At 32.3% G+C, this 21,965-nt stretch overlaps 1 protein-coding gene across 1 annotated transcript in view; it reads left to right on the forward strand.

Moving 5' to 3' along the window:
- Positions 1-20,212, forward strand: part of LOC139488637 (fatty acid synthase-like) — a 29,663-nt gene extending 9,451 nt beyond the window's left edge. The window contains exons 9-29 of the mRNA XM_071274420.1: positions 1,167-1,400; positions 1,742-1,931; positions 2,353-2,582; positions 5,030-5,331; positions 6,350-6,732; positions 7,348-7,584; positions 8,053-8,232; positions 8,555-9,746; positions 9,971-10,110; positions 10,475-10,773; positions 11,221-11,578; positions 12,025-12,147; positions 12,540-12,763; positions 13,962-14,300; positions 14,724-14,970; positions 15,865-16,110; positions 16,425-16,760; positions 17,172-17,290; positions 17,986-18,246; positions 18,856-19,101; positions 19,990-20,212. Of these exons, the coding sequence (XP_071130521.1) occupies positions 1,167-1,400; positions 1,742-1,931; positions 2,353-2,582; positions 5,030-5,331; positions 6,350-6,732; positions 7,348-7,584; positions 8,053-8,232; positions 8,555-9,746; positions 9,971-10,110; positions 10,475-10,773; positions 11,221-11,578; positions 12,025-12,147; positions 12,540-12,763; positions 13,962-14,300; positions 14,724-14,970; positions 15,865-16,110; positions 16,425-16,760; positions 17,172-17,290; positions 17,986-18,246; positions 18,856-19,101; positions 19,990-20,088 (5,985 nt within the window). The 3' untranslated portion in view covers positions 20,089-20,212. The remainder of the gene's footprint in view (positions 1-1,166; positions 1,401-1,741; positions 1,932-2,352; positions 2,583-5,029; positions 5,332-6,349; positions 6,733-7,347; positions 7,585-8,052; positions 8,233-8,554; positions 9,747-9,970; positions 10,111-10,474; positions 10,774-11,220; positions 11,579-12,024; positions 12,148-12,539; positions 12,764-13,961; positions 14,301-14,723; positions 14,971-15,864; positions 16,111-16,424; positions 16,761-17,171; positions 17,291-17,985; positions 18,247-18,855; positions 19,102-19,989) is intronic.
- The last annotated feature ends 1,753 nt before the right edge of the window (positions 20,213-21,965 follow it).

Genomic DNA, 21,965 nt, shown 5'->3' on the forward strand with positions numbered 1-21,965 from the left:
GAACATTAATTTAACTTAATTTTATTGGATATATTTTCAGAAAAGCATGAAAGCCCTTTAAACATTTTTAATGCCCTGCCTGTGAATTAGGAGGGGTATTATGTCTTCCACACTGTACATTCATGCTCTTGTCTGTAAGGGAGATACCATTTGATTTTTATGGGGGGGGGGGCTAGGATGAAAAATTTTGTCCTACATTTTTTTTTAGCTGTAATCTCTGTCCTGCCTTTTTATTTTTCACTCTGTTCGGTCCTGCCTTCTTTTTTTAGTTTATCCTGACTTTTTTTTACCTAAATTGTCTTCCTGACTTTTTTTTTTGCAAGTGTCTCATCCTGCCTTTTTTTTTACTCAAAACTCCTGTCCTGCCTATTTTTTTCAAATTTCATCCTAGCCCCCCCATAAAAATCAAATGGTAGCTCCCTAAGTCTTTGAGTTTATTCATCAATCTTGTATTGATCAGCAAAATTCAAGTTTACCATGAAGTTGTGGTCACATCAATATAAAGCTTAGTACACATGTTCATTACAGTGTAGATTTTAAAAAATATATGTAAAATTTCTGTTTCTACACAGATTCTTCAGATCATTGAACATGAAAAATGATGCATATTTGCAAAGAATGGTTTCAAACAATATTCTTGTTCAATTAAGGATGTTCGCTGCTCAGATTCAGAATAAATAACTTTTCATAAAACTAGTATATATTTATATGGAATTAATTGAGGAATCAAAAAAAGCAACAAAAATATAGGGGTCAATGTGCTTGTTTTCGAGATATTAGCCATTGGAATTTTGGCGGGAAAATGTTCTCTAGAGCTCTTGACTTTTCATAACTTTATCATTGACCAGTTAAAATTCTCAAATACTATTATAAAATAAATAAGATTTTATAAGACTTTTACAAATAGCACATAATTATACATGTAAAAGATTTATAAAAAGAAAAATGGGGGTTCATGGGCAAAATTTTTTAAGGCATTCAAATGGATAAAACCAGAGGATTCCGAAAATCTGACCAAAAAAATCCAAAGCAAACATCCTTAAGCGTTGTATTGACAATTTTTTTGTAGAAATTGAATGAAAATTATTGTTAAAGCTGTGTTAAGTTAAATTGATTAATTTGAATTGTACCTTCACATGACTTGACATGTTCTTCATTTATTATAGTCAGTACCACAAGATGAAAAACGTCCAGTTTGGTTTGTCTTCGCTGGAATGGGAACACAATGGTGTGGTATGGGTAAAATGATGATGGTGGTACCTAAATTTAAGAAGTCTATATTGAAGTCTGATGGAGTGCTAAGAGTATATGGTGTAGAACTTTACAAATTATTGACGGAAGGGACTGAAGATGATTTTAATGATACAATCAATTCATTTGTTGGGATTGCTGCAATACAGGTATTTAAAATGATTTGAGATGAAGTAAAATTTTCTTTAACATATTTGATTTCTTCTATAAGTGTAGATAAAAATGCATTGCTTCCTGCTAAAAAAATAAAATAAAAAAATCTTTGATTGGATTTTTACGTCAAAAAATCTTGAATTAATGCAAAAATTCTGAAAAAATATTCTGTTTTGCAGCGTTAATTATAATTGTCCAGCTCTCTCTCTATGTCCACTTTTCCGATTCTTTTCAATCAATGTATTTGTTGACAATTTTTTTTAGGTCCCTTTTACATGAAATATTTGTTATTACTGTTAATATAATAAGTTCTTTTCAAAATGTTTAATTTTTTCAGGTTGCATTGGTTGACGTTATTTTGGCCATGGGTATTAACCCAGATGGTATAGTTGGTCATTCAGTTGGAGAGTTAGGCTGTGCCTATGCTGATGGCTCTCTCACATCAGAAGAAGCTGTTCTTGCAGCTTACTGGAGAGGCAGATGTATCAAAGAGGCTAAATTACCACCAGGTGGCATGGCAGCTGTTGGTATGTTTCAATAGAATTTTAATCACTTTATATTATGACCATTTTTTCAATAGTTCATTTGCTTCATATTTGTAAAATCAAAGTACAATAAAAAAAAATCTTTTTTTTGCTAACGACAGGAAATCCAGTAACTGAATTACATTTCACATTAAGACCTTTCTTATCAATTTTGTTGCAATTAATTTTTTCACTGTTTTCCTAACCTTGTTGGTAAATATACAAGAGACATAATAGTTTGACATATGAAAAATTATTTATTATATATTCACAATGTGACATTGTTTTGCATTTGAAAAGGACTGATTTTACAGCCTTCTATTATTGTGCACAAATTTAAGAAGTCAGTATACATTTTTGATATTCATTTCAAATGTTTGATTTTATGAATGATGATGACACCAATATATTTTTTTCCATTTAGGTTTGTCATGGGAAGAAGCAAGACTGCAATGTCCACCAGGTGTCGTACCTGCCTGTCATAATTCAGAAGATACAGTTACGGTATCTGGACCTGCAGCTGCAGTGTCAGAGTTTGTTAAAGAACTTAAGGGGAGACAAATCTTTGCCAAGGAAGTTAACAGTTCTGGTGTTGCCTTCCATTCTTATTACATGGCACAAACAGCACCAACACTTAAATCGGCTTTATTAAATGTAAGTCGGTGGGAAAAGGGAATATAAATATACAATTATGTGGGAGAAAGTTTATTCTCTAGATTATGATGCATCATTGATGTTTTTTGTAATGTCAAGTTTATGCTTTCTGATGCCATTTAAGAGTTTAAATTGTTTTTGTTGAAGTAAAAATACCAATATATAGAAATATTTATGATGATTAAGCCTTTAAACAGAGATAAAAAGGACATTTTTGTTTGAGGAGTGATTTTTAATACGTCCGCAAAATTTGAAAAAAATTTCGTCGTATATTGCTATCACGTTGGCGTCGTCGTCGTCGTCATCGTCATCGTCGTCGTCGTCGTCCGAATACTTTTAGTTTTCGCACTCTAACTTTAGTAAAAGTGAATGGAAATCTATGAAATTTTAAAACAAGGTTTATGACCACAAAAGGAAGGTTGGTATTGATTTTGGGAGTATTGGTCCCAACATTTTAGGAATTAGGGGCCAAAAAGGGCCCAAATTAGCATTTTCTTGGTTTTCGCACTATAACTTTAGTTTAAGTTAATAGAAATCTATGAAATTTTGACACAAGGTTTATGACCACAAAAGAACGGTTGGGATTGATTTTGGGAGTTTTGGTTTCAACAGTTTAGGAATTAGGGGCCAAAAAAGGGCCCAAATAAGCATTATTCTTGGTTTTCGCACAATAACTTTAGTTTAAGTAAATAGAAATCAATGAAATTTAAACACAATGTTAATGACTACAAAAGGAAGGTTGGTATTGATTTTGGGAGTTTAGGTCCCAACAGTTTAGGAATTAGGGGCCAAAAAGGGACCCAAATAAGCATTTTTCTTGGTTTTCGCAACATAACGTTAGTATAAGTAAATAGAAATCTATGAAATTTAAACACAAGGTTTATAACCATAAAAGGAAGGTTGGTATTGATTTTGGGAGTTTTGGTCCCAACAGAATAAGGGGCCCAAAGGGTCCAAAATTAAACTTTGTTTGATTTCATCAAAATTGAATAATTGGGGTTCTTTGATATGCCGAATCTAACTGTCATGACTGTGTATGTAGATTCTTAACTTTTGGTCCCGTTTTCAAATTGGTCTATATTAAGGTCCAAAGGGTCCAAAATTAAACTTAGTTTGATTTTGACAAAAAATGAATCAGTTAGGTTCTTTGATATGCTGAATCTAAAAATGTACTTAGATTCTTGATTATTGGCCCAGTTTTCAAGTTGGTCCAAATCGGGGTCCAAAATTAAACTTTGTTTGATTTCATCAAAAATTGAATAAATGGGGTTCTTTGATATACCAAATCTAACTGTGTATGTAGATTCTTCATTTTTGGTCCTGTTTTCAAATTGGTCTACACTAAAGTCCAAAGGGTCCAAAATTAAACTTAGTCTGATTTTAACAAAAATTGAAATCTTGGGGTTCTTTGATATGCTGAATCCAAAAGTGTACTTAGATTTTTTATTATGGGCCCAGTTTTCAAGTTGGTCCAAATCAGGATCTAAAATTATTATATTAAGTATTGTGCAATAGCAAGTCTTTTCAATTGCACAGTATTGCGCAATGGCAAGAAATATCTAATTGCACAATAATGTGAAATAGAAATTTTTTTTTAATTAGAGTTATCTTTCTTTGTCCAGAATAGTAAGCAAGAAATATCTAATTGCAAAATATTGTGCAATAGCAAGATTTTTTTTTAATTGGAGTTATCTTTCTTTGTCCAGAATCAACTTAAATCTTTGTTATATACAATATACAATGTATATTCACTTTTTACTACCAACTGATAAATTAAAATAATCTTTACCATTCAGTGATAACAAGCAGTTTTTTTACATCTTAATATTTTATGATGTATTTAAATGAGTAGTTATTGTTGCAAACTCCATTAGAAATTTTAATTGAGATTAGTTTTGTAATAAGGGAAAGGGGGATGTGATTAAAAAAATTGGGTTCAATTTTTCTCATTTGAAATTTCATAAATAAAAAAGAAAATTTCTTCAAACATTTTTTTGAGAGGATTAATATTCAACAGCATAGTGAATTGCTCTAAGAGAAAACAAAAATTTTAAGTTCATTAGAACACATTCATTCTGTGTCAGAAACCTATGCTGTGTCAACTATTTAATCACAATCCAAATTTAGAGCTGAATCCAGCTTGAATGTTGTGTCCATACTTGCCCCAACCGTTCAGGGTTCAACCTCTGCGGTCGTATAAAGCTACGCCCTGCGGAGCATCTGGTTTTCTATGGCAAAATGTAATTATTGAAAATTTATATTTTTTTTCTTCTCAGTTAAAAGTTTTATTTTAAAATACTGCTGCAGTACTTGCTCTTTTAAGCATTGCCATGCAAGCATCAAGATTTGTCTAATTTGTTTTTCTTGCAGATGATCATTTTTATTATTGCTGTAATTTTTAGTTGAAACCAATTTTTATTGAGAAATATTAATGCTTTATCTTTCAGATAATTGTCCCTAAACCTAGAAGCAAGAAGTGGATAAGTTCCTCTATCCCAGAATCCAACTGGCACTCAGACCTAGCCAAATATTCATCTGCTGAGTATCATGTCAACAACTTAGTTAGCCCTGTTCTGTTCCAGGAGGCCCTGAAACATGTACCTCACAATGCTGTTGTCATAGAGATAGCACCTCATTGTTTACTTCAGGCTATTTTGAAGAGATCTCTAGGACCAAATTGTACTTTTGTTGGACTAATGAAAAGAGGTCATCAGGATAATGTGGAATTCTTCCTGACTAGTCTTGGAAAGTATGTCAATTTTGAAATTCTTTTATTGGATAACCAAAGTTTGAATATGACATTCACATACATGAGAATTTCTATGGCAAATAAAATAAACAGAACAAAAGTTAGTTTTTTGTATTATGAAAGTTATTTTACAAAATGTAAGGCTTGTTTTAATGTCCAAATGGACACCAAGATACTTGGTTCTGATATGAGATTTCATTGCAGAATAAGTGATTCACCAACAAAGGAGTAGGTCCGGTAAGGACCGATTTTGGCCTCAAATTTCAAGTTTATCTGACGATAGATTTTGACTACTTTTTAAACACTTTTAAAGTGTCTATTTCATTTGATTCAATGAATTTATGTGAAAGATTTTAACTAATTTGGTCATTAAAAACATTCCAATTCAAGCTCAAATATGAGAAATCTACCAAATATGCCAAAAAACGTCACTTTTGAGATGGTTTTTGTCAAAAATGAAAGTGGCCGCATCTGTGTTCATCCTCAACCTTTATATATGTTGTGTATTATCATCAAATACAACTTACATTTCAATATTTAGGATGAACACGAATGCGACCACTTTCGTTTTACACGGAAACCGATTAAAATTTAACTAAAACGCTAGAATTGTGAAGATTTCAGTAATTTAGCATGACTTAATGGTGCTAGTGCATGATATATGTGCATTGTATTGTCAAAAACAGCCCATATTTGTGTAGCAGAACCATTCTTCTGTCCAATAAATAACTAAAAGTTTACATTTTAACAATTTTGTAAAACTGCTATATTTTGAGGCCAAAAAGGGGTCTTTCTGAACCTACTCCTTTAAAGACACTGTTGGAGTTTTACAGTTTGTGCAGATTGAAAGCTTCACAGTACTTTAACACATTAATTTATCCCAATGAAATAAACTAAGATGAATGTCAATAATCAACAAAAATATGATTACAAATTGTATAAAAGTTCCTGGTATGATTTGTATGATAGAAGATCTTTTAACTATTTCACTGGAAAAAAATCAATTTTACTTTTTCAGATGCTTCCTCAATGGAGTGAACATGGACCCATTGAAGCTCTGTAATCCAGTTAAGTTTCCTGTACCGAAAGGAACCCCAATGATTTCTCCCTTGGTAGGTTGGGATCATGAAGTATCGTGGGATGTACCAGCAGCTGAAGATTTTCCAACAGGGACATCAGGATCACATGGTGGTGCCACCTATGAAATTGACATTTCATTGAATTCTCCTGACAATTATCTGATTGGTCATACCATTGAGGGGCGTGTCTTATTCCCTGCCACAGGATACTTAGTACTAGCCTGGAGATCACTTGCTAAGATGAAAGGTTACGTGTACAATGAGATGCCTGTCAAGTTTGAGAATGTCAATATTTATAGAGCTACTATTTTGCCATCTGAAGGTGAGCTTATGTGAAAGCTATTTCCTGGGGATTTTTTTTTGGGATCAACTTTCTCATATTCTGTTTTTATGCCCCACCTATGATAGTAGAGGAGCATTATGTTTTCTGGTGTGTGCCTCCATTCGTCCGTGCGTCCGTTCCTCCGTCTGTGCATCCGTTCGTCCGTCTGTGCGTCCGTTTGCTTCAGGTTAAAGTTTTTGGTCAAGGTAGTTTTTGAAGAAGTTGAAGTCTAATCAACTTGAAACTTAGTACACATGTTCCCTATGATATGATCTTTCTAATTTTAATTCCAAATTAAAGTTTTGACCCCAATTTCACGGTCCACTGAACATAGAAAATTATAGTGCGAGTGGGGCATCCGTGTACTTGGGACACATTCTTGTTTGTAATATGCATTATACATTTTTTTGAATTATACTTCCCACAACTGGTTGATTATTTTTTATTATTGTGTTTGTGGTTCCACTGATCTAAGTTTTTCATCGGTCAAAATTCAATTAAGACATCATATTTCTTGTTTTAAATCATCGATGATTTATAAAACAGCTCTTGATGAAATTAATGGTTGAAATTTGTAATTTTATAAATAATTAATAAATGTTCTTATTTTACTAGGCAAAGTTAAGTTGAAAGTGAATATAATGGAATCATCCGGATCTTTTGAAATCACTGAGGGCGATACATTAGTATGTAGTGGAAGTATATCAGTGTTATCTGCCCCTGTTGAGACAGTGGACCGAAATCAAGAGGAAGAATTACCTCTGACATCATCTGATGTGTATAAAGAGTTGAGGCTCAGGGGATACGATTACGGACCAGACTTCAGAGGCATTCTACGAACAAATATTGAAGGTATAAGATATAAAACCAAATTTTTTTAAGCTTTTATGCAGACTTTGGCAAAACCACAGAATCAAATATTTACGAAAATACAACATATCTTTAATCCACGGAAACATATGAATCCACCTTCATGACAGTAGTTGATCTTGTATTATTGAGAGTCTAGATGGGGTTTACAGATCTTGTATTATTGAGAGTCTAGATGGGGTTTACAGAATTGAGAATAATTAAAAATGCAAATAAATTAAGGGCCCAAAAATAAAGATAGAGATAAAAAAAAAAATAAAAAACACAATATAGAAAAAAGAGAATAATGGGGTTCTGAAATATAAGGAATAGAGAAAAATGGTCTTAATATTTAAAAAAAAAAAAACCAATGAAGGACCCACATCCTGACCTCATAATTGCTTAATATGAAGAGGCCTATAAGAGTTATTTGATAGCTTTGTAATATTATCTTAATGACTTTAATTACAGGTGACACAGGTGAATTGTTATGGAATGGTAACTGGGTGTCGTACATAGACACCATGCTACAGATGTCAATATTGGGTGTGTCTGATGGTTGTCTTAGGCTACCTACCAGGATTACTGCCATGTCCGTGGACCCCACCATCCAGGAGAACCATGTGTATCAAACAAATGATGGCCACAGTGGTATGTTCTTTTTTATTAGTTTCAGAATTTTTTTTGTTTACGATATTTAATAAATTGAAAACTTAAGTGAATTATTACAATAGATGAGAACTTTGCTTCCTTTTTGTCAGATATTTATAAGGATTTTGTGTGATTCTTGAGGACTTCTCTAATGCGTCCTGCTTCTATCTTTCTCTTTTTGTCAATGTGTGTCCAAAATTTTGTTTTTTTCTTAAAAGTAAGTATTCATACCTCTTTTCCTGCAAAGATATTTTACAAGATAAATATCTTGATGTGTCGGGTACATTAATATTACTTATGAAAAAAACTACATATTTTTCAGTGACGTTTGTGAAAATTGACAAAGATCTCAACACTTGTTCTTCTGGTGGAGTTGAAATTCTTGGTCTCCATGCCACAGTGGCACCACGGCGGCATCAACAAGCTGAGCCAGTGCTAGAGGAATATAGTTTTGTGCCCTATACATGCAATAATTTTATAGACAATGATCTCCAGAAGTATATAAATAGCTGTTCTGCTTATGCTGTCAATAGGCTCATGGTAAGGTGCAATAACAAATTGAATCACTCAAAAATTGACCCTGTTAAAATCTTCTTGGAACAGCTGGAGAATGGAAATTTCATGTCTGAAAATGTCGCTGAATTTGAACAATTAGATGGCGATTTATATTTGAAATTAAGAAGCATATTTGAGGAACTCGATGATAGCGGAATAGAGAATGGACATTTAGATTCGGAAGTAGATATGAGTTCCTTAATGTCTCATCCTGAAATACTCAAACCTTGTTTAGACATTGTCATTGAAAATAGTCTGTCTCATTCATTCAGTATTCTAGAAGTTGGTGCCAGCAGAAGATCAATGTATGATAACATCGTCCCATTGGTCAATTCTCAACCAATGATAAACGTCGCTTATTCAGTAGCTGATAAAAAGGTCAATGAAATGGAGAATTCTGAGCATGAATTAGATTTTGTTGAATGGGATATTACGTCAAATCCTCCTTCAGACTTAAAAAAAGTTGACATTTTAGTTGCCAGGAATGTTCTCCATAAAGAAAGCAATATTGCAAAAACATTATCAAATCTGTCGTCTGCCATTACAGGAAATGGCTTCATTCTGATAGAAGAAGTAACAAATAATTTTCCTATAGCGTTTTCAGTAGACAATCTTTGGCAAGATGTACTTCAAATTGATGATGAACGTAGCTGTTACTGCTACTGTTCTGAACAGCAATGGTGCAAGATATTTGAAGATGCTGGATATGAAATAATTTTCAAGCGTTCTTGTCATTTGTCCACATTGTTCTTAATCCGTGTAAGTAGAAATGTCATCAGAGATGAGGTGAAAGAAGTACATGTTGAAGATTTGAATGGCTCCTGGTTTAATACTATGAAACAGGAAGTGATAAATGTACAAGAAAAAAATCTTTGGATGTTGGTGAACTCTGAACCTTTGAATGGAATTATGGGAATGTTTAATTGTCTGAAGAAAGAACCTGGTGGAGAAAAGTTGAGGTAATTAAAATTCTACAATTTGTATTTACAAATATTGCAACATTTTAACTTGTTGAGTATTTTGTGTTATTTGTTTAGGCATTAGCATTAAAACCTTTGTTTAAAAGCTAAAACCAGAAAGTTGATAAATAGCTGAAATATTTTTCTTTTAATTTTTTAAGCAATTTTCTTCAAGCTAAACTGTTTACTACTACTGATGTGTTTCATGTTTATGTGAATTTTAGGTGTATTTTCAACTGTGATAAGGCTAAGCTGGATGTCTCAGTAGAAAATGAATTTAATCAACTGATACAAAAAGACCTGATGGTAAATGTTTATAAAAATGGACAATGGGGAACTTTCAGACATCTCCCGATGAAAAAAGGTAAGTGTTCTAGTTAACCATGTTAACAACTGGATAATTCTATGTTTCAACAATATTGCTTAAGTTGACTTGGTTTTGAGGCTCTTTTAACATATAAAGAACAAGTTTTCAGGTTTTCTATGAAAAAAGGACAACATAACAAGTTTTAAAATTTTCTTTGGATAAAAATTTATAGGAAGAGGGATAATTTACACGAAATATTATATATGTGGAATCTTATTACAATTGAAATTTAACTAGAAGATGCTTCAAAGCTTTTCTCTGTGGAGGCTCCACAATTGTCCATGATTCTAGTATCATTTAATAAACTTCATTTAAAGTGTCTACTTCAATTTTTAAACCATTCTTTATTTATACTTTGTAGAAATATTACACAATAAAAAGCCATGTCAACATGCATACATTAATGTACAGATAAAAGGAGATCTATCTAGTCTGACGTGGATTGAATCCCCACTCAAGTTCTACAGAGGAGATGACAGCAAACATCTTTGTCATGTCCATTATGCGGCATTGAATTTCAGAGATGTGATGTTAGCTACAGGCAGACTACCAGCTGATGCTATCCCAGGAGACCTTGCAGCACAAGATTGCATTCTGGGAATGGAGGTATCAGGAGTTGATGAAACAGGGAAAAGAGTAATGGGACTTGTCCCTGCAAAGGTATTTTGCTTTAATAAAATTTTAAAGTATGAACAAATACTTTTGTTAAAATATGGTTTGGTGTAAACTTGATAATAACTTTGTTGTTGAAGAAAAGTTTTGTAAGATTTATCATGGTTTACTCAAACATGACATTCATTAAATTTATAGATTTCTACTGAAAAAAAGAGTTACTACTGAGCTACTTAAAAAGGGAACATCTGTTTTCAGTAAATGATTATAAATCATTAGAATTTGTCAACTTTAGTACACTGTACATAGCAAGATTATCTCTTGTGTTCAAAATAAGGGAACAATCAAAAATAATTATAACTAGTAAATGCAATTCAGCTTCTATGAAAGCTTACTGTTTGAGAACGTAGCTTTTTGATCAATGCCAATTATGTTTCTTAAAACTCTTTTTTAGCAAGAATTGTTAATCTATTGACACTGTTAATTTTATTTTAGGGTCTGGCTACAACAATAGATGTTAGTAAGAAGTTTCTATGGTCTGTACCCGATACTTGGTCTTTAGACGATGCAGCCACAGTTCCTGTAGTTTATACAACAGCATACTATGCCTTGGTTGTAAGGGGCAGGATAAAACCTGGAAACCGAGTTCTTATCCACTCTGGAAGTGGAGGAGTTGGACAAGCTGCTATATCTATAGCCCTGCACTATGGCTGTGAAGTATTTACAAGTGTTGGATCAGCAGAAAAGAAGGCATATCTGCAACAACGATTCCCTCAGCTTTCTGATAAGCATTTCACTAATTCAAGGTCAACTGACTTTGCCTCACAAATAATGAAAGTGACAAAAGGAAAAGGTATGTATATTTTGGTTTTCCCCCATTTACTTTAAGATATTGAAATTTGAATTTGTATTGGATTATTCAATAGAACTAGGACTTTGTTGAAGGATGTAATTTTGTCATATTTGATATAAGCTGAAATTTTTCATAGCAATTATAAATTAGTCGATTAAGAATTGGAATATAAATGCTTCACATTACTATATTTTACTGTGTTATTTCATTTTACATCCATCGCTAATCAACCTCAGTTAAATATTCTTACACATATTTACTAGCCATTTATGAAATTTCTTCAAATTTTAGTCAAAAATTTTAAATCAGAGTTTCATGAAATTTAGTATACAATATGGCAATTTTTTCTCACATTGAACAATCCTTTAAATTACTGCTTATTGAAAAGATATATATTCTTACTTATTTTAACAAATTCAAGAATTCTTTTCTTTCTGTTCTTGTAGGTGTTGATGTGATCCTAAATTCATTGTCAGAAGAAAAGCTGCAGGCAAGCATAAGAATTCTAGCTCAGCATGGAAGATTCTTAGAAATTGGAAAATTTGATTTATCCAACAATACTCCTTTAGGTATGTATGTTGTAATTCCACAGATGACTTTGATTTTATTTAAACACTGACACATGGATGAGTTTAAATAATCAAAGTTACAGTCATCATAAATAAGGGTCTGGATGGGCCAGAAAAGAGTATATAGAAAAAATAGGCCAAAAATAGAGACTAGAGAACAAGTGAGTGTTAAAACAAAGAATAAAGAAAAATGACTGTAAAAATTAAAGAATACAACCCCATCCAGACCCTCATAAATTGAATTGCTATTTCTAAATAGATATACAAAAATCTAGAATATTTCACTACTTTTATTTGTTTTTTTATGTAGGTATGCAAATGTGTTTGCTTATCAAATATTTTCTAAATTTTGAAACTGAAAAAAAATCATGCAATTTTGTATTTTATTGTAGGAATGGCTGTTTTCTTGAAGAATATCAGTTTCCATGGTATCTTGTTGGATGCTTTGTTTGAAGACGATAACCAGGATTGGTTAGAAGTATCTCAGTTATTGACCAAAGGGATCCAGTCAGGAGCCGTCAGACCTCTTAAGTCAACAGTGTTCAACAACACACAAGTAGAAGAAGCTTTTAGATTCATGGCACAAGGAAAACATATAGGAAAAGTTCTTATAAAGGTAAGCAGATATTTATAGATTATCTTTGATCATCTCAACGAGATTGATTTTCTCACTTGAGCCGTCCCGGCTCAAGCGAGAAAGGCAATCGAGTTGAGATGACCAATGATAATCTGTTTATCGCTATTTTACCTATGACGACGTTGTCAATTTCATGTCAATTTTGTTAGCAACGCCACACATCTGCTTAGTTTCTAGCGATAATTTTTCCATCTCAAGCGAGTAGCATGATATGAAAATTATCACAAAAAAAAAAGATCAAACGAAAAATGCACAAAATAGTGATAAAAATTCATACATGTTCTTTGGTATCAATTTTTTCATGGATTGAGGAAAATTGTTTTTCTATGAAACAAGATTTCATGGTTTTATCTATATTTCAACTATATCTACAAAAAAATTACAAATAACTCATGAATATTTATGGATCCACAGTATGTCTGTTAACTCTTGAAGGATTAAAAAAAAATTTGTAAATTTAAAGCTTTGTTCTTCTTTCTTTCATTTTAACTACAGTATGTGATTCTTTTATTTTATTTTATATGATATATTGAAATTGCCTACCCTAGAAATCATACTAACTCCATTTTCAAACAGTTAGAAGGAGAGATTTCTCATTGGCACGTGCACTCATACAACATCTTATCTAGATGAACCACATATCGTTTGTTTTTTTTATTAATTTTCATATTTCTCCCCATTTACGTATAGCAGGTTATTTCCGTGGGTGTAAATTTTGCTAAATTTCACGGATAGAACAAAATCGCCAAAATAAATTCCACCAATTTAAAAGTGTACATGTATTATATTTTACTGTGTTATTTCATTTTACATCCATCGCTAATCAACCTCAGTTAAATATTCTTACACGCCTCCGGGTGCGGGAATTTCTCGCTACATTGAAGACCTGTTGGTGACCCTCTGCTGTTGTTTTTTATTTGGTCGGGTTGTTGTCTCTTTGACACATTCCCCATTTCCATTCTCAATTTTATATAAAGGTAGTGATGAGAGTTTGGAATCTGCCAAAATATTTCATATACTTTATTTAAGGTAAATTGCAAAATTTTACACCAGCGAAAATAACCTGCTTTAAGGTACCTTATTTTGAGTGTCTACTCCCTTGGAGTACAAGCAAAAGCTATATTCCCCTCAACCCCTACATTGACCTTAATAATTATGATTCTTAAATATTTGACAGGTTCAAGATGAATCTACAAATACCACCTACCCAGTGATTCCTGCTCTACCTAGAAGTTACTGTGACCAGAATAAGTCCTACATTATAACTGGAGGACTTGGAGGATTTGGTCTAGAGTTGAGCCAATGGCTGATCGATAGAGGGGCCAGGAATCTTGTCCTCACATCCAGATCAGGAGTCAAGACAGGGTACCAGGCTAGGAAACTAGAAAAATGGAGACGTAAAGGAATCAATGTTATGATCTCGTCACGTGATATTGTTGATAAACTAGCTGCTACTAAACTAATTGAGGAATCCACTAAACTAGGGCCTGTGGGAGGAGTATTCCATTTAGCCATGGTAAGTGGAAGTTTACTCGTGTTTACTTTTAATATAACTGTTCCTTGGAATGACCAACTTCCTATTAAGTTACTTGAGGGGAAACTTGATGCATGAATATTTTTCCTGTATTGTAAAATCTGTCCTTTTTATATGTAATAGAAACAAAAATACTAATTTGAAAACAAATTAATTCATCATTTTGCTATTTTAAAAGATATCTTCATTCATTGATAGTAAAATCAAAAGTCATATGCTTATATTCACTACTTTCTTTTCAAACTATAGTAAAGAGTTAAAGTTATAATTATTTTAACACCTGAAACATTATTTTGCTTTTTTTCCATTATCACCCCTGTTTCAAATTAAATTTGATAACTGCAGGAATTGATAAACTTTTAATTAAAAGTACACAGAAAATTTATTTGTTATTCAAATTTGCAGGTGTTGCAAGATGGATTCTTAGAAAATTTGACAAAAGATAACTTTGATGCAGTTTGCAAACCAAAAGTTTCTGGAACAATCAATTTAGATAAAGCTACTAGACAGCTATGTAACAACAGTTTGGATTGGTTTGTTGTTTTCTCATCTGTGAGCTGTGGGCGTGGCAATGCTGGTCAATCAAATTATGGATATGCTAATTCTGTTATGGAAAGGATTTGTGAAGATAGAAAAGAAAATGGATTTCCAGGTAAAATAGTGTGTTATTTTTAACCTTAAGCAGGGATGCTAATATGGTATCTTAATTCCAAGAAGGGATGAAGCAACAGGCTCTAAATCTATTTTGGTGTCACTGAATACTGTTTACAATCCAATAGGATAGAAAAACAACAATAGAACTATTCTTTATGCATTACATTGTAGATTCAGAAAAGGAGGAAATATGTCAGAATAATGAGCCTTTCTAATTTTCCATATACGTCAAAAATGTTTAATCCATAATGGTTTACAAGTGATCGATGTAGTTTTCTTGGAGTCTCAATTCTTAAACTGTTACAGTTGCAGTAAATCTTATTTATCATATACTTAGTAGTAAATACACATAAATTGTATGTATAATACAGTCAACAGCAATCCTGCTGTATCAACCATCAGTGATGATATGGATATCAGGGGGGTTCTGATCCCGGATCAGATTCCTGTATCTTGCTTATACTATGTAAGTCAGCAATTCTCATTTTATTTTTATTTCCCGTGTCCCACTAGACTTTATTTCCCGTTTTCAAGGCACAATAATTTGACTTACAAAAAATCGGCAATCTCGTGTCACACTTAGACCCCAATGAGACCCACTATCAGGACAGTTGCAAAGGCTCTATCACACCTTTAATCTGTATGACGTCGTATTATATATATCAATCAATGCTGCAAAGGCTTTATCAAACCCCTAATCGGCTAAATGTCAAGTCACATGAAAACATCTTCTTGAGGTTTAGAATAAAGTGTATATGATATAGTCTTATCAATATCACACACTGTATCAATCCTCAACCAATATTATCCCGCCAGCATACAGATACGGATGTGATTTTATAGAAAAAGCCAAATGATATTCTGTATTTATCCAAATTTCAATATTTTCTAGGTTTAGCTGTACAGTGGGGTGCCATTGGAGATGTTGGTGTAGTTTTGGAAACCATGGGAACTAATGATACAGTAATTGGTGGTACTTTACCTCAGAGGATGAACTCATGTTTAAATGTCTTGGACCAGTTTTTAAACCAGTCAAAGCCAGTTGTATCAAGTTTTGTGCCAGCAGAGAAACAACTGAAGAATGTGTCATCAAGCAATGCCCAAGGCAATCTTGTAGAAGCTGTGTGTCATATATTAGGTGATTACATTAGTTATATACCAAAAAAAATCTTGCAGTCATATATTTTTCTAGTACAGTTAACTTAATAAGTACATCAAAGGTAACAATATATATGTGAACAAAAATTATATTAAGGTTACCCAAAATAAAGAATATCAGCTTTTAGTAAAGAAAAAAACCAGTCAAAATGAGTACAAGAGCAATACAAAAGTACCAAAATACATTTAACCAAAGTAGAACTGACAAAACAGGAGTTGTTCCACTATAAATGATACAGAATTCCATGATTAAGCATAGAAACCATAATCATGTATTTGTATGTACTGTTTTAGGTGTTAAAGATCCATCTTCAATAAAGGCAGACACTAGTCTAGGTGATTTAGGACTAGATTCACTGATGGGCATAGAAGTCAAACAGACCCTTGAAAGAGATTTTGATATTTCTTTGTCTATGAGAGAAATAAGACAACTGACCATATCAAAGTTGAAGGAGTTGGCATCCCCTAGTGGTACCTCTGATAAAAGTAGCAAGGAACAGTCTCCTGATTCGCAGAGAAATTATATCCATAGATTTAACATGGATTCCTTGGTGCCAACAGAAAGTCTTGTCCTCATGAAGAAAGTGGAAGGCAGCAGTAAAACAATATTTTTGGTCCATCCAATTGAAGGTAGAGATGATTTTATATCTGGTTATAAAAGCTTTTCATAGAATATCCTAATGTGCCACTTTTTTTCATACAATTACAACTAGTTTTAAAATGTCAAACTAGAATAACAGTGTAAAGTGTAGTTTTTGAGATTTTGACAGAACTGAATCAAAACGAGGTGTTTTATAATAGTGACTTGGTATTATTACTCAATAATTTGTTCATGTACTGGCAAATGGAATGAAACCCAAAAACTTTTTTCTCAACTGTCAAACATGTAGCTAGCGCTGCTTCCAAAGGTAACAGTTATTGCTCTCAAAAGGATAAAAAGATTTATATGGTGACTAGTAAAAGGAATTATACTTAATTTTAGAATTGAAATAGACGAAAAGTCATATTATCATGTATAATATTTTCATTTTCCTGTTTCAGGGGACATAACCAGTCTACAGGAAGTAGCTAGTCACATGACATGTACAGTATATGGTCTGCAATGTACAAAAGATGTCCCAGTAGAATCAGTGTCTGCTATGGCTTCTTATTATATTCAGGTAATATTACAGATGAAATTTACTTGTAAATTCTTGTATGCTTCAGGCATCATTGGTAAAATATCTTTTTCTTTTTATGCACAGACCAGAAAACATAATGCCCCTCTACTATCGTAGGTGGGGATTATGTTTTCTGGTCTGTGCCTCCGTTTGTCCGTCCGTCTGTGCCTCCGTTCGTCCGTCCATCTGTGCCTCCGTTCGTCCGTCCATCTGTGCCTCCGTTCGTTCGTCCGTCCGTCTGTGCGTCCGTTCTCTTCAGGTTAAAGTTTTTGGTCAAGGTAGTTTTTGAAAAAGTTGAAGTCTAATCAACTTGAAACTTAGTACACTTGCTCCCTATGATATGATCTTTCTAATTTTAATTCCAAATTCAAGTTTTGACCTCAATTTCACGGTCCACTGAACATAGAAAATGATAGTGCGAGTGGGGCATCCATGTACTTGGGACACATTCTTGTTTTTTCTATTTAATATTGCTGCATGTTTGAATATTGATGGTACAGTTGCCTCAAAAGTTGCAAAGAAGAGCGTCAGTAAGCAAAATCATTGGATTTGCACTTAGAATAGCAGAATAATATGTAAAAATAAAGGACACAAATGGCAAAATAACAATATTGTAACAAGCAAACATTGAATTGCTGCAAGAGAATGAACACTAAACTGTCAGATTGTAACCTAATTTTTTTTTATCATTTTAGCAATTAAAAGTTGTACAACCCAAAGGCCCTTACTTTATTGGTGGATATTCTTTTGGTACAATGGTTGCCATGGAGATGACTCTTCAAATGGAATCTGAACACACAGTAGCACACCTTTATCTATTGGATGGGTCACACACTTTTGTATCTACACACACTGGTGCACACAGGAATGCCAAAACTATTGACAACCAGAATGCAGCTGAAACTGCAGCCTTGATGGCGTTCTTAGAGATGTTTTTACCAGGACAAAATACTGAGGTAAATATAGCTCATGGTCACCTGTCTACTGTTGAAAAATAAAAGTTGACAGATATATTTTTTTCTTTCTTTTTTTGGGGGGTATTTTTATGTCATTTGGTTGCAGTTTGATTAATGTAAATACATAGCTTTTCTTTTGACTCAAGGGTTGACTAGAATATAGAGATATGGTATATCCTGGACCTCCCACCAACAGTAAAACCCATGTCTAAGAGGCTCATCAATTTTGATATGGGGGGGATGTATTGATATTCAGTCATAATAGGGATGTTAAATCTGATGTGGTTGTGACGATGCCATGCTCTGCATGTGAAAAAACCCTTGCATCAACTATTCCCTCTAACCTCATAATTCATTACCTTATTTTTAAGTGGCCGTTTTGAAATGATATTTCATTTGTAAATGCATTTTATACATTTAAAGAATGTATTTTAATCTTTAAATGTCTATCAATTTGTTCAGTTGGCCTCCATAAGCTTTTCACATTTTTTTTAATGTGATTTATTTTGAGAATTTACATAAAATTCAAAAAGAAAAAAACCTAAATTCATGTACACTAAATGTAGCCAGGTAACTATTTTTATCAGAAAATATTTTTTTAATTTTCAGGTCTTCCAAAAATTGCTAGCACAGCCAGACACCGACAACAGAATGCAGCTTACATCTGAAATTCTGATGGCAACAAAGTTATTTAAGAGTCAAGATGATATAAAGATGGCTGCCAGGGGATTTTTGCAAAGGTTGATCATATCAGAGATGTATAGGCTTAATGGGTTGATTAAGTGTGAAGTGACGTTATTAAAAGCTGGTACAAATTCTGATGATACTGCCACTGAAGATTATGGGGTTCAACAGGTACGTAATCTGTTAGATCTTCTACTAAAAACTAAAAACAGGGAAGACACAATTAGTTATCTTCAACAAAATTTATCCATTATGTTATTTTGAAAAATCTTAGGCCAAATAAAAATATATGTGTGGTTCCAGTTACATACTTTTAAAAAAGGGTCGGTAGGTCAGCCAATTTTATATTATATTTGTATTATACATGTCAATACCGGTATTTGGCCATTTTATAAGTGTTTGGTTGCAAAATAAAGACAGTCATTTACCTTTTTAGTTAATTTTGTTGCATTTTGACAACAAATTGTTATGAATTCTTGCATTTTATCAATAACAGATACTTCTGATGGAAATTCAGATGACAGAAATCTACGAATTTCATTATTTTAATTCACAATCTTCAAAATTTGATCGTTTGAAAATTTATTTTTCCGAAATGAAAAAAAAGTTCTAGGGTTGGGGGGTTTAAACTAGGGTCGGTCGGGTTACTGGATCCACACATATATTTTTATTTGGCTTTAGTACAGTCACATGTTAAGTTTAAACTTGAATTGACTTAATACAAGTCTATTAGTGGGAGGCAATTGGACAATATGACTTCATGAATGGGTTGGGTAATTTAAAAAAAAAAAACCCAACCCTTCCTTGTAATTAGATCTTTACTTTTTGTCGAGTCTGATACTTTTGTTGCAAAATCGAGACAGTGCGATAACTACATTCTGACGTTCGCATCATCGTGGGCAGTGTCCACAAATATAAACTCTGTGGTTAAAGTTGGCAGAATGAAGTTTTATAAAAATGTCTGACACAAGTTAAAATATTTATTTAAACACAAAACAGTCAGTTTTTTTTTAAGATACAAATGTATGTACATTAACATAAGCATTACTTTTATTGCAGGTATGTGAGAAGAAAATAGCCATTCATAAAGTTCAAGGAGATCATGAGACATTTGTCAGGGGAGATAATTCAAGAATAACAGCATCACACATCAAATGAACCATGTAACAAATATGGTGTTTGTCTTGAAATGAAAAAAATATTGTCCTGTAATTCTGTTAATCAAAACTGAATTTTGACTTAATATCATATGGCATGGTTGCAGAATAAAATTGAAGGATTATTTTTTTTATGAATTTTTAAGAAGTATTTAAATCCAATGGATAGTGCAATGAAAATTATATATAGAGATAATACATATTTATAATAATTATTGAAGAAATTGCAGATAACCCGTTTCCAAAAATATTGAAATCCACTAATTTTAAGTGTGCTGAAATAATTTCATACCAATATATTTCTGCAAAATGTCAGTTTTTGTTTTTGTTTTTTTTATTAATTTATTAATTATAAGTGCGTTATTTATATCTTTATTTATTATTATTGGTGCATTTTTGTATTACATTATTCATTATTGGTGCATTATTTACACAACATTGAAATGTATTATCCAAATTATCATTCATGTAATTTTGCTGAGTTAGGAAAAAATGTAATGATTTAGAGAAAAAATGAGCAGCTTGATATAAGTATAAAATAAAGTTTTAAATTATAAATAAGTTAAATTTGTTAAGGAAGTTCGCTACTCTGTTTAAAAATAACAAGCTTTTTATGCCCCATTTATGGGCATTATGTTTTCTGGTCTGTGCGTCCGTCTGTTCGTTCGTTCGTCTGTTCGTCCGTCTGTCCCATGTCAGGTTAAAGTTTTTGGTCGAGGTAGTTTTTGATGAAGTTGAAGTCCAATCAACTTGAAACTTAGTATATATGTTCTGTATGATATGATCTTTCTAATTTTAATTCCAAATTAGAGATTTAACCCCATTTTCACGGTCCACTGAACATAGAAAATGATAGTGCGGATGGGGCATCCGTGTACTGGGGACACATTCTTGTTAAAAGACTGTTATAAATTGATAGTATATAAATAAAGAAATTAAAAAAGCAGAAAAAAATGGAGGTGTGCTTGGTTTCAAGATATAAGCCATTGAAAATTTGGCAGGAAATAATTCTCTCTAGATTTTCCCTATATTTAACATTGGCACCTTTTATGTTTAAAAAGCTATGAAAAAATAACAAGGATTTTTGTAAAATTTTAAAATATAGCTTTTCAAACTATATGTAATAAAAATATGACCAGAAAATTGGGGGTTAGTGGCGAAATATTTTTAATGTCACTACATGGATAAAACCAGAGGATTCCAAAAATCTGACAAAAATTCAAAAAAATAGAGGAGCAAACATCCTTAATTCAGGATTTCAATGAAGCTAATTTACCCAACTTTTAAAAAAATATATGTTTGCTCTTCTTCAGAGCAGGGATACAGTTTATACTTATATTTTGTTATACTAAGGTATAGTTATGATGAGAATGGATCTATACAGTTATAAAAGGGTAAAATATTACATATAAATTTTACATTCCTCATAAAGCATAATTCAGCATTAAATAGTAATGTTTTGTTTTACTAAATTGTATCATATAATCATTTTGAGATTCAATTTTTGTAAAAACATTTGTGATAGTGAACTGTCTCATTGATATAGAAAGCCCAACAATTTGTTTTGTTCATGTTGATAAAATAGCATTATTTTTTTTATAGAACTGAAATAGACGATAATATAAGAAAAACACTTACAAAACATTATCCATTACTTTGATTTGACATACTGTTATTTTAAACCAACTTATTTAGTGAATACTTTATTTTGCTTTTTACTCTTCCTATACCATTTCGCGGCGATTTTAATTTCACGATTTTCTGATTTACTTTCATGTAGTCTAATAGGGAAAGATCAAAGTTTTACATATTCGCGACGATTTATCTTCACGCTATTTTTCTACTTGCGAAAGTCACGAAAATAAATTGCTAGCAAAA

The sequence above is a fragment of the Mytilus edulis genome, chromosome 9 (assembly GCF_963676685.1).
Source record: "Mytilus edulis chromosome 9, xbMytEdul2.2, whole genome shotgun sequence".
NCBI lineage: Eukaryota > Metazoa > Mollusca > Bivalvia > Mytilida > Mytilidae > Mytilus > Mytilus edulis.